Source organism: Rhinolophus sinicus, chromosome 17 (genome assembly GCF_057876585.1).
Source record: "Rhinolophus sinicus isolate RSI-liver-muscle chromosome 17, RSI-T2T, whole genome shotgun sequence".
NCBI lineage: Eukaryota > Metazoa > Chordata > Mammalia > Chiroptera > Rhinolophidae > Rhinolophus > Rhinolophus sinicus.
In genome coordinates this window covers 149,776,170-149,789,926 of record NC_142517.1, presented here as the reverse complement: position 1 = coordinate 149,789,926, position 13,757 = coordinate 149,776,170, and the positions used below count along the sequence as shown (strand labels likewise).

The following is a 13,757-nucleotide window of genomic DNA, read 5'->3' as shown; positions in this document are numbered from 1 at the left end:
TGTAGACAAGGGCTAGACACTTATAGAAAAATGAAAATAAACATTGTATTAAAGTATTATAATTGTTGCAATTACAACAATACAAATTGTAACTTTTAATTTTATGCCAACTTAATTTTGTATTTTAATAATCATAATGAATCAAAACTCTTTTCTATGATTTTATTAAATCTGCCGTAAGCAAGGGATCAACTACAATATTTTGGGATGTCCATTTAGAGCTGATTATGGTTTTACTCTAAATATGACTGTATAATATTTAAATAATATAGTGAAAGGTCTTTAAGATTTATTACTTATATTAGTGTATAAAAATCAAATATACTTGTTCCCCCATTCCCCTAGGACCTCATCGTCTCTTAACGTTTAAAATAATCTCTTCATTAGTCCTTATTTACCTGATCCCCTCCTTTATTTTCCGTCTTTATTGCTCACCCCTCTTACCAGCCCATCCTCCATCTTGCTGCCTTTGGAATCTTTCTGAAACACAGATCTACTGAGCAGGCCAGGTCAGCTTAGTACCCCTCAGCCTGTCCATATGAAATAGTGCTCAGACATGTTTCGTGCTTGCCTATGCTCATGCTGTTACTTCTGCCTTGGAGTGGTCACTTTTGGTCTCAGTGGCGGCCCTTGCAGGACATTTGTCCTTGTCCAAAACATCCATAGAGCCATTTGGTCCACGCCAAAATATCCTTGATATCTGGTCCTGTTCAAAATGTGCATAGTTAATATAAACCCTGCTTTTCTGCAAGATTCTAACCTAGACCCCTCTACCTAACCCCATTTGCCATGACCAGGTAGGCTGCCAAGGTAAGAAGGGTTGTCATTGGGAATGCAGCCACAGTACAATTAGCAGAGCAATAAAACATATTTTTTATGTAATAATCCTGAAAAGCAAACATAGAAATAAATGTTGTAGGTTCTCTGAACCCAGGGACATTTTTTGGTGTGGACATTTTTTTTTTTAAATCAGTTTCAGGTGTACAAAACAATGTAATAATCAGACATTTACACCTCTCACAAAGTGATAAACCCTCTCCCCCAGTCTAGTCAATAAATGGTGCTGGGAAATCTGGACAGACGTGCAAAAAAATAAAGTTGGACCACCTCCTTATGCCATATACAAGAATAAATTTAAAATGGATTGAAGATTTAAATGTAAGATTCAAAACCATAAAACTCCTAGAAGAAAATATGGGAAGTAAACTTGCAGACATTACCCTTAGCAATATTTTTACTGATAGATATATCCCCTCGGGCAAGGGAAGTAAGAGAGAAAATAAACATATGGGATTACATCAAACTAAAAAGTTCTTTCACAGCAAAGGAAACCATCAATAAAACAAAAAGGCATCCTACTGAATGGGAGAAGATATTTGTCAGTGATACATCAGATAAGGGGTTAATATCCAAAATTTATAAATAAAACTCATTTAACTCAACACCAGAAAAACTGAACAACCCAATTGAAAAATGGGCAGAGAACACAAAGAGACATTTTTCTGAAGCGTGGACATTATTGACAGGACCAAATATCAAGGACCATTTGGCATGGACCAAATATGCTCATAAATGTTTTGGACAGGACCAACTTTCAAGGACATTTTGGTGTGGACCAAATGTCTCAGTGGATATTTTGGACAGGACCAAATGTCTGTTAATCGTGTCTGGCAAATACCTAATCCATGTTAGGGATTTAGTATATGGTCTGAATGACTAACAGGTGAATAAAACCATATGAAATTAAATTTCTACTACTAGGTATTTTTTCAACCTATATATGATTTGTTTATGATTGTAAAAAATGATTGAGACAATATCTATTTCAGATGTAAAATGGAATATGAGATAAAATCCTTTCTCAATGAAAAGAACATTGGAAATGAATGTCTTTCGGACCTTACACATTTTGGTAAGATATTTTTTTTTAATCCTATATTTAAAGGGGAGTTTTGTTTTGAAGATCAAAGTGGGCCACTCACTTCATGTTCTTTTAATATTAACTGGTATTTTTTTTCTAAAGGAATCCAAAAATAAGTCTACACTCTAAAAACCTGTTCTTGAAGAAACTTAAAATAATGTGTTACCTTGATTTAATTTTGTTTCCCCATAGAACAAGAGTTATCAGAACAATATTGCACATATCTTAAAAATGTGATAAATCCTATTCAGCAATTGAGAGCAGACCTAAAATACAGACAGCATCACATTTCACAGCACTCACATTCACATACTGGGTTTAACTCAGTGAAAGTACTGGAAGAGGTCAGTATATTGCCTTTACTTTTAATAATGTGATAGTTCACTTTTGTCCCACCTAAAACATTTTGAGATAAGAAACAAACGTGTGTCTTGTGTATTTTAATACAAGCTATAGCAAATTCTGTCTACTCAATATCTTAAAAATATCCCTAAATCTGTCCAAACATGATCATTTCTCACCTGGAATGTTACAATGGCCTAATAACTAGTCTCTCTGTTTTCATCCTTGCCCCTCCTCCCAATACATTCTGGAATCTACCTTCAGTGCAGGAGGGTCAAGTCACGTGCCCTAATAAATTCCCTCCGGGCTCCTGCGGGCCCATCATTCCTCCCTATACATCAGGCCCCTCTCTGCTTCTTCAGTCTCCTCTATGTGACACATCCTCCCGTCCTAGACCTTGTTGCACGATGCGGGCCTTCTTCCTGTTCCTCACACATGCCCTGATCTTTTCTGTTTCAAGGCCTTTGCACGGGCTGTTTCCTCCATCCCACTGATGGCACTTTTTGTCCTTTAGGTCTTTGCTTAAATATTCTCTCCTCCGAAAGGCCTGTCCTCATCACCCACATGAGAGAAGCCACAGTCATTCCCTAGGACCTCACCCTGCTTTTACATTACTTACCTTCTGATAATTTCTTAGCTTTTTTTCATTAGTTTATTGTCTGCCTTCCCTGATTGGAGCATAAACTCCATGATCATAGTTACAGTAGATGTAGGCTTTTAGGTGCTTTTTCTTACTCTATTTTTCAGTTATTCTGTAGAGTTGTTATATTGCTTTAATAAATAATAATTTTAAAAATATTAAAAAATCCCTTGCCTAGCTGGGGATTTTAGCCAAGGATTCAAGGGAAGGAAGGGTGATTGACACAGACAATCTGGTAAGCTCTCTGCCTTACCACAAACAAACCCAAAATGTGGGTACAAGGGGTTAGGACCCCACTGTGCTTCCTAGGCCCATTTTTGGGTTATGTGTCTAGAAGCCCCCTGTGGTAAGCACTGCCTGGCTATGGCATCTCTTCAACCTCTTCCACAGGTCCTCAAGGGACTTTCTCTTCTCTATTTTGTATCAGTTATTTGCTTTTGAGAATATTTCCTGTAACTTTAAATGTAAATATTGGATGAATCACAATATTTGCATACTACTTGTTTTAAATGTCTTATAGGTTGACTTTGTGAAAAAACAATCGAAAGCTGTGTTTGAAAGACTTAGCCTGGAGCAACAGAAATTACAAAGTAGTCTTTCAGACTGGAGTATGAAAGTAAGTGTCATACAGATAGTAATTTGTTTATCAATTTGTCATTTGTGTTAAATAAAATAATCACGTAATTATTTTTCAGATACTAGATCATTCTTCAGAAGAAAGGAATAACATGCTTAGTAAACTCCCTACGGAATTAGAAACTTTGGAATGCCCATATTCTGATTTGAAATCTTCAATTTTTAATGAGTTCTGTAACTTAACAGAGAAATATCAAAAGAAACTTCAAGATTTTGATCTGCAGTTAGAAGACATATACAGGTAATAAGATAAAACTACTTGAATTATTGGGGGTGGCCAATTAGGTCAGTTGGTGAGAGCGCGGTGCTCTTAACAACACAGTTGCCAGTTCGATCCCCACCTGGGCCACTGTGAGCTGCGCCCTCCACAACTAGATTGAAACAAATACTTGACTTGGAGCTGATGGGTACTGGAAAAACACACTTAAAATAAATAAAAGTTAAAAAAAAAAAAAAGAAACTACTTGAATTATATAGATTTTTGCCACTAAATTTATAGTTTTGTGGGAGGTTACTATATTTCTGATTTACTGTTTTCATAGTTACTATGTGATTGGAATACAGTCAATCGCTAAATATTCAGATTGACCATTGAATATTCAAGATAATTTCTTCAAGGTAATTTCCCTGAAATAATGGTTTTAAAAATTTGCATAAGGTTGAAACATGATGAAAAGAGTCCTCTCATTGGGCTCTTTACTAGACAAGGAAGAAATCCTAGGTGCAGTGTGAGGCTTTCCTGACCTAAGCTTCTTTTTTACATCTCTGTGGCAATGGTCACGTCTTCCTCCGTAACAGACACATTTTGGTCTCCTAAGAGCCTCCTCCCTCCCTGCCTCTCTATCTTCCTGTTTTCCTTCCATCTTGCAATAAAGTTGAGGGAAAGAAATTAATAATATATCCTTTATATGTGTTGATTGATTAATTAACTAATTACACTTTAATTGAAACTCAGTCACACAAAAGTGTTAACTCAACCATGCACTTAGTTTAAGTCTCTAATTACAAAACAAATATCCTCTCTCCCCTCCCCATCCTGACCTTGTTAAAGAGATTTTTCCTAATTTATTAGGAAGATTAAGCTTGTAAAATCAGCCAAAGTTTCAAAATGAAGAATAACTGGGGGTGGGATGTGGGGGTGAAACTTGCACAGCCAAATATAGATATATAATATCAAAATAAATTAGAAAGTTTTAAATGTCTGGGAATATGCAGCAGATAAGTAGAACAAAATAGACATACAGAAAACAGAAAATATCTCTAATAATTTAATTTATTATAAAGGAAAAATTTCAAAACTAAGGGAAAGATTGATTGGGACAACTAAACAGGCATAACATACATATACTGGGAATACCAAAGAAGAGGAAAGAGTACAAGAAATATTTGAAGCAACAGAGACTGAGAATTTCCACCAATTAATGTCAGACACCAAACCATAGATCCTGGAAGCTCAGAAAGCACCAGACATGACAAATACCCCCCCAAAACTATACCTACACAAATCATATTCAGACTTCTGTAGACTTCTCCTTAATATTTACCCAAAGTGGGTGAAAACTTATGTCCACACAAAAACCTGAGCATAGATGTTTATAGCAGGTTTATTAATTATTGCCAAAACTTGGAAGCAACCAAGATATCCTTCAGTAGGTGAATGGATAAATAAACTGCTACATCCAGATAAGGGAATATTATTCAATACTAAAAGGAAATGAGCTATCAAGCTATGAAAATACATAGAGGAAACTTATATACATATTACTAAGCAAAGGAAGCTAATCTGAAAAGGCTGCGTACTGTATGATTCCAACTCTATGACATTCTGGAAAGGACATATCTATGGAGGCAGTAAAAAGATCAGCGGTTGCCAAGGGTGAGGGTGAGGAAGGTATAAATAGTCAGAGCACAGATTTTTAGGGCAGTGAAATTATCTGTATGATGCTACAGTGGTGGACACGTGCCATTATGCATTTATCAAAACTCATAGACTGCACACCTAATGTAAACGACGGACTTTTGATGATAACGATGCGTCAGTGTAGGTTTATTGATTGTAATCCATGTACCACTGTGGTGCAGGATGTTGATAGAAGGGACGTTGTACATGTGTGAGGACTGAAGAAATATGGGATTTTTTTGTATTTTTGCTCATATTTATCATACACCTCAAACTACTCTAAACAACAAAGTTTACTAATTTAAAATATGAAGAAAAAAGTACATTTCATTGCTATTTAACTGTTCCAGGGCATAGAAAAGAAGAAAAACTTTTAAGTTATGTTTATGAAGCAGCATAACATTGATAGAAAAGTTGGAAAGTATTGCACAAAATAGAAAACGATAGCCTAGTCTCACATCTATTGATACAAAAATCCTAAATAAACTATTTGCAATGAGGATCCACCAGCACATTAAAATAATGAATCTAAGTAGATCTTCTGTAGCTTACCTTCATGGACACTAAAATACCATTAAAAATTTGAGCATCTGTTCTTAAGAAAATGTTAAAATGTTAAAATTATGATGAATACATTTACCATTATAAAATGTATAAACCCTTCAAAACATAAAGGGAAACAATAGAAGCAGTTTCATCACTGACAAGCATCTGCCATCACCACCGTTATTTAATGTTATTCTGTATGTTCTAGGCAACAAAATTAGACAAGAGAAAGACAGAGTTATAAAGCACTGAAAGAAATAGCTATAGTTATCTTATTTGCAGATAATGAGTTTTTCTTTGGAAAATCCAAGGCATTCACAAGAAAGAAATCTAAACACGTAATAAGATAATTTAGTGATATAAAATTAACATACATAGAACCAAACTTGGTTTTATAGACAAACCATGGCCAGCTAAAAGATAAAATGAATGAAAAAAAAAACGTACTTTGTAATAGCAACAATAAATATAGAATATGTAGGAACTTGTTTAACAAGAAATGATCTATACTACTGGAAGAAGACTTTAAAATGTTATTTAAGAACATAAGACTTGAATAAGCCATACCTTATTTTTAGAACAGAAGATTCAACAGTTATAGATATTTTCCCCCTCAGCCTACAAATTTAATGTGATTCTAATAAAATTATTCACAAGGTTTTAAAAATTAATCTGAATTTTAGTTTTCCTTTCAAAAAAGAAATAAGCAAAAATAGAAAAATTCTGGGGGTGGGAGGAAGCAATAATGAGGACCATTGCTATTATATGAGGTCAAACAATTAAGTTCACAAACTTTTTGCAATGATGTTGCTAATCTTTTTTGATATCAAAGGGATTATTCATTATGAATTTGTACCAACTGGACAAATAGTTAACCAAGTTAACTATTTGGAATTGCTGTAAAGGCTGTGTCAAAAAGTTAGACAAAATGACCTGAACTTTTTGCCAATTCATGGCTCTTGCATCACAACAATGCACCAGTTTACACGGCACTGTCTGCGAGGGAGGTTTTAGCCAGTAAACAAATAACTGTATTGGAGCAACCTCCCTACTCACCTGATCTGGCCCCCAATGACTTCTTTCTTTACGCGAAGATTTATAGATGATGTAATATAGAATTGTACACCTGAAATCTATGTAATTTTATTAACAATTGTCACCCCAATAAATTAAAAAATATATATATGTGCATATATATATATATATATATATATATATATATATATATATATATATAAAGGAAGACATTTTGATGACATTCAGGACATCAAGGGTAATACGACGACAGCTCTGATGGCCATTCCAGAAAAAGAATTCCAAAATTACTTTGAAGGGTGGACTAGGCCCTGGCATTGGTGCATAGCTGCCCAAGGGGAGAACTCCGAAGGTGACCGTAGTGATATTCAGCAATGAGGTATATAGCACTTTTTCTAGGATGCGTTCGTGAACGTAATTGTCTGACCTCGTGTATTAAACATTTTATAAATGATATAATGTCATGAATACATAGGTCAATGGATGTGATTTAGGTTTTGACAATCATAAATACTTGCATAAGATTTGGATTCAAAATTAAGTTAAAGGGGAAAAAAAGGCTGGGAGTGACGCATTCATTTTGTTGCTGTGGATCAGTCTCAGCAGTTGTAGCTTCCTGAAGCAGGGTGGGACCTTCCCTGATCACAACAGAGGCATGTGACTTCCTAGGAGCTGGAAATTGCTCCTCCAGCCCTTCCAATTATATTGCAAGTCATATAATATCTGGTCATCCATTCCTTTATACTTAAAGAACTTGAGTGGTGTCTTTCATCAGCAGCTAAGCCTAACGTGTGAGGGTGTGGGGAAAGCAGGTAGTTCATATTCTGCCAAAGGCATCTAAATTGGTGTAACTTTTCTACAGACAGCAGTTTGGTAGGACTCATCATATCACAAAGCATATGCCCTTTGTCCCAATGGTTTTCACATCTCAATAATACATCATACAAATATACTTGTATATAGTGATTTAGTTTTAGTTATTTACTGCAGTAGCTAAAGATTGAGGAAAGAATCTTAATATCAATAAGGACTAGTTTTACAGATAATTGTACAACCATACAATGTATATTACTCTCCAGACTGAAAAAAAAAGGAAAGAAGAAAAGAATGTGAATACTTACATTTACTAACATGGAATAATCTCCAAGGGTTAGAGTTAAGGTGTGGTATTGGGTTAAGCAAATAAAATAATGTGCATTGCACAATGTATAAAATAGGGAAAATTAAACGTACACTTACACACATAACCATACACACAGACATATAAAAACAAATATATATATATATATATATAAAATATATGTATTTAATAAATTATATATATATATATATTTGTTTTTATATGTCTGAAAAAATATGCAGAAATTGGTAACATTCATTGGCTCTAGGGAGGGGAGCTAAATGCCTGGGGTGGGGGGTGAGTGTGAGAGAGAATTTTTATTGTATGCCCATTTTTTATTATTCCTTTTGGATTTTGAAGCATGTGAACATATTACCTATTCTAAAAACAGAATTTTTTAAAAGGAAAATAACAAGGGTAAAAATTGAATGACAAATGGGAAAACATTGGAAACGTATCAGTCACAAAAAATTAAAGTATTTAATATATGAAGACACTTTGCAAATTGACTGATAAACAGCCAAAAGAAAAGGGACAAAGGAGACAAAGAAACAGTTTATCATTTATATTTTCAACAAGTATTTACTGAGCAACTACTGGCATAAAATAGATAAAAAGTCCTCTACTCATGAAGCAAGTTAGAGACAACAAACTATAAACATAACAGTTAAATTATGCACCATGGTATATTAGAAGGCGAGATGTGCTATGAAATAATAGAGACTAGAGTACAAGACAAGTTGCTGAGGTTGTGGGGGAGTGGGGCAGATTGCAGTTTTGAATGGGAGTTTGAGGATAGGCCTGGTTGAAAAAGTGACATTGAAGCAAAGTCATGATGGGGCTTAGAGAGCTAACCATGCAGAAATTTGGAGTAGTGGTGTTTTAGCCAGTGTTTACTGAGATGGGCATGTGGCTGGCAAAAGGCAGCATGGCAGCAACACAGTGATGGAGAGAGTAGTAGAAGCTGCAGTCAAAGAAGTAGGGTGAAGAGGGGGACCCTGAGAGCGTTGTAGCCATTGTAAAAACTTTCAGATGCAGGAAGCTGTTGGAAGCAGAAGTGTGAGGGAAGCACGCAAAGTAACAAGACCTAACTCATGGTTTAGCAGGATCACTTTGACAGTTGTGTTTATGGTGGAGGTAGGGAGGGGAAAAAAAAAATTGAACACTTTATTAAAGTAATCCAGATGGGAGATAATGGTGGCCTAGATCAGGATGTAGAAGTGGTGTGAAATAGCTTTTGGACATATTTTAAAATGAAAGCCATCTGCTGACAGATTTCATAAGGTATGTGAAAAAAAAGAGAGCAACAAGAGAACAGGCCAACGTTTTGGGGTTGAGCAACTGGAAGGATAGAGCTGCTATCAACTGACATGGGAAAGACTAAGTGAAGCAAGATTTGACTGCGGGGAAGATCTGGCTTTCAGGTGTGAACGTGTTGAGTCTGAGGTGCTGTCAGATATCTAAGTACCAATTTTGAGAAGGCAGGCAGTTCTGTGAGTCTGCAGGTTAGGAGAGAGATCTGAGCTGGAGACACATGTGTGTGAGTCATCAGCATGCAGTTGGATGTGATCATCAAAACGAGTGAAGAGACAACATCAAAGATCAAAAACTGGTCCCTTGGGTCTGCCGGCATTCAAGTGTCAGTGAGAAGAGGCGTAACCAACAAAGGACATTGAGAAAGGGTCTGGGAGATGTGAAGAAAACCAAGAGTGTGCTGCCCTGGAAGGCAAGTAAGAGGGAGTGGTCAGCAGTGTGAGCTGAGGAGGGGCCATGCACTGAGGAAACGTGGCTAAGTCATACAGAATAGGACTGATCATTGACTGTGGCTTTAGATGGAGGCTTTTGGTGACTGTAGAAGAAGTGGGAACGAATGCCTGATGGGGTTGGATTTGAGTGAATGGATGGAGAACACTGAAGAGAATGAGAATAGACAACGCTTTTGAGAAGATCTTTTGCAAAGGAGAGCAAGCAAGGAGGGCCAGACTTTATTGTTGTTGTTTTCTCTTTTGTTTTACTTAAAATGGGAGAAATATCATTATGTTTGATGCTAATGAGAAGAATCCAGCAATGGGATACGATACACAAATGGAGGACTAAGCACTGATGATTTATTTACCACAGTAACAGGTGGGGATACAGAGTATAATGGTGCAGACACTGGGAGGTGAATAGATGTCATGCTGGCAATCCATGGAACTCTGAGTGGTAATTCTAAATACAATGACAAAGAAATGTATGAAAACCTCTGTACTCATCAAAGCAATGAAAAATTTTAAAGTACTGAGATTTTTACGTACAAAATGGTAAAACATAAAATAAATTTATCTGTGGTTAAAATATGGGACAAATGGGCATTTTTATACAGTATTGGTGTGCAAACTCTTTTGGAAAGCTATCTGGCAATATTGCATCCAAAATCTTCATAAATGTTAATAATATTTTCTCTTTAGAAATAATCTTCAAGGAAATAATCATAGAAGTAAAACAAATAGTTGGCTTCAAGGATGTTCAATATTGTTTTTTCCCTCTTTAGTGAGAGCACAATCTTCAAAATAACCAGATAGTCAACAAACATGGGATTAGCTTCATCAATTATGATATATCCACATATTTAAATAACACACTATCATTCATAATGATATTGAAGCTTTTTAATGTCACAGACAGTTGCAATAAGTTGCTAGGCAATTAAAAATAAGGTTACAAAACAGTTTGTGTAACATGGCTTATCTTTTTCTTTCCCTCTGAAAGTGTTACTTCTGGATCTATATGACTATAGAAAAAAGACCGGGAGCTTATCCACCCAAACAAACAATAACAATAGTTATCTCCAGGTAGTAAAATTACAAATAATTTTGGCATACATGCTCTTTCTGTTTTGTAAAGCAAAAATACAGATTTTTAAATATCTAAGTTAAAGAATGAAGATGAAACCATTGGTATTTAAAGGGTACCTATTATATGACATGCCAAGTATAGGTCATTTAAGTCCTCAATACACCCCATTAAAAAGCTCTGTTTTACAGATGAAGAAATTGCAGTTCAGCAGGTGAGCAGTTTCCCCAAAGTTTCTGAGGTAGTGTATAGTTGAGCAGGAATGAGTTTCTTCTGGTCATCTGAATAGAAAGCTTTTCTCTCACGTCAAACTGCTTCAAGCATTTACATGTATGTTACCAGGATTTTGGTAAATTGCATTGATTACTAGATCAGTGCTATTTAATAGAAGTATTATGTGAGTCACAGATGTGAGCCACATATATATCATTTAACATTTAAGTAGCCGTATTAAAAGTTTTAAAGGTTAAATTTATTTTAATTGTATATTTTAACTCAGTAGTTCCAAAATATTATAATTGCAACATATAATCAATATTTTAAAGTTATACATGAGATCTATCACATTCTTTTTTCCGTACAAAGTCTGTGAAATCTTGTCTACATCGTATACCTACCGCGCATCTCAGTTGGGACCAGCCACATTTCAGGCGCTAAACTAGTGGCTAGTGGCTGCTACATTGGACAGCATAGCTGTGAAGGATGTCGACCTTTTACTAAAACATATTATTAAAACATTATTTACTACAATTGAGGCTATTTCTTTATTCAGTACATTTGTGAAGCTAAATTTTATTAGGGTTGCATTTCATTAGTAACATGAAGACAAGTTTAATTGCTTGTTTTAGACTCAGATGAGATTGTGGCTTTAATTTCCTAGCATTTAGATAAATTAATCATATAGATGAGACATAACTGAATGATGCTCCATTTAACTATGACAAACCTGAAGCCAATATGTGGCAAAAGCTATAGAGTGATAACAAGTAATTTCTACTTTATTGTTTGATAGGCATATTAAATTTTATAATGTTGATTCATCATTATTATTCTATTTTATGGGATCTGAAAATTAATGCTATTTAAAGTCCACATAATTTTAACAGTTTTGTCCCTCTGAGTGTATATTGCCAAGGCCCATAGTTTAATATTTTTTCAGCTAAATTGTTTCAATTTACCCTACTTGTTAGTAGCTTTCAACATAACTATTTAGTGGCCTATGGATATGTGTGTGTGTGTGTGTGTGTGTGTGTGTGTGTGTGTACAGAGGGTGCCAAAAAAAGTATAGACATTTTAAGAAAGGAAAAAAAAACTGTATTAAAATTATAACACTCAATGTGTACTAATAACAAAAGATGAATACAAGTCAAGTTTGACTTCTGCAATTAATTATAAGAGGTGCTCAAAGTGGTTACCATCAGTGTAATTTTAATATAGTTTTTTCCTTTCTTAAAATGTGTGTACATTTTTTTGGCACCCTCTGTATATTTACATTCTCATAATACAGAAATAATTATGTTTATTAGAGAAAAAAATTTAACAATCAAGGCAAGCAAAGAGAAGAATCTGCAGTTAATCTAGTTCCCAATACTCTCGTAACATTTTTTATAATTCAGATATATGTATGTTGTTTATAAAAATGAAAAAGTACTCTACACATGTCTATTGTTTTACCTGTTAATGAATCAGATCCAATATTATTCATTTTTCAATAAATGTTTACTAACCTTCTATTTTTTTGGTAACCATATTAAATATTCTTTTACAACATGTTTTTTATTACATGCATGGTATTATAATATATGGTTGTACCATAAAAAAAAGTCAATGCATTTCCTGCTTTTGCACAATTATTTATAACATAATTTGATATTTCTATAAAAACCTGGAACAAACAACTTTGTCACTATATTTTGAGTAATCCCATGATTATTCTGTTAAGAAGAATTCCTAGAAATGGAATTGATGAGTCAAAGGATGTGAAAAATTCTAAGGCTTTTTAGAATGTTGCCATATTGCTTTCTAGGAAAATAGAAACAAATTATACTTTCACCAAGAGACTTTCTATCATTTCGCTCATCTTTTATACTTGTTGTTCAGGACATTGGACTTTGCTATAATGTGTGAATAGCACCAGTGTCTTGTTCATATTGCTTCTCTTTTTCAGTATTTATTTACATAGCATAACTTTGTAATATCACTGTCCTTATGTGAAAGGTCTGCCAACAGAATTGGCAAAATATGAAAAAGATAAAAGATGACGTAGATAAAAGCCATCATCAGAAGCTAGTACTCAAGAAACAGTAATTTCTTCATGTAATTTTATTTAAAAGACATTTGAAAAAACAAATACTTGCATGTTTGTTGCTTGATGAATACAAGATAGAAGAAAGCGAGGGAAAGGAGCATAATAAATAACTGACATTTGCTTACTTGATGAACTCATAGCAAGTTAAAACATTGGAGCCTTAATTATCAGGTGGCATTTTTCTCTGAGAATGTAGTCTCAGAATTTTGGTAAGTTTCAGTGCCCGGACATGTCCCAGTCTCAGGTTTTACATTTTCTGGTCTGGGCTGGTTGTATGTCAAGAGTGGTTAATAAGGGGAGAAATGCTCCAAAACAGGAGCATAATTATTTGAACACCAATGTGTTCACTTAGTCACGTTGGTTACATGACCCACTCAAGCAACATTCTGGGTCACTGCAATTCTTTTTTTCTCTTGGCATATTCCATCTGGGATTGTCCAACCTGACCTTGGAATTTATATTTGTTGGCGGGGA

General features: G+C 34.8%; 1 protein-coding gene across 9 annotated transcripts in view; it reads left to right on the top strand.

Annotated features, from left to right (window-relative positions):
• CCDC148 (coiled-coil domain containing 148) overlaps nucleotides 1-13,757 on the top strand; it is a 259,617-nt gene that overhangs the window by 76,690 nt on the left and 169,170 nt on the right. For 8 of the 9 annotated variants that reach the window (XM_088794553.1, XM_019727195.3, XM_074336739.2 and 5 more), the window contains 4 exons: nucleotides 1,830-1,912; nucleotides 2,114-2,265; nucleotides 3,424-3,519; nucleotides 3,599-3,780. In XM_088794553.1, coding sequence (XP_088650679.1) covers nucleotides 1,830-1,912; nucleotides 2,114-2,265; nucleotides 3,424-3,519; nucleotides 3,599-3,780 — 513 coding nt within the window. The remainder of the gene's footprint in view (nucleotides 1-1,829; nucleotides 1,913-2,113; nucleotides 2,266-3,423; nucleotides 3,520-3,598; nucleotides 3,781-13,757) is intronic. The other variant, XM_074336774.2, reaches the window with a different exon arrangement.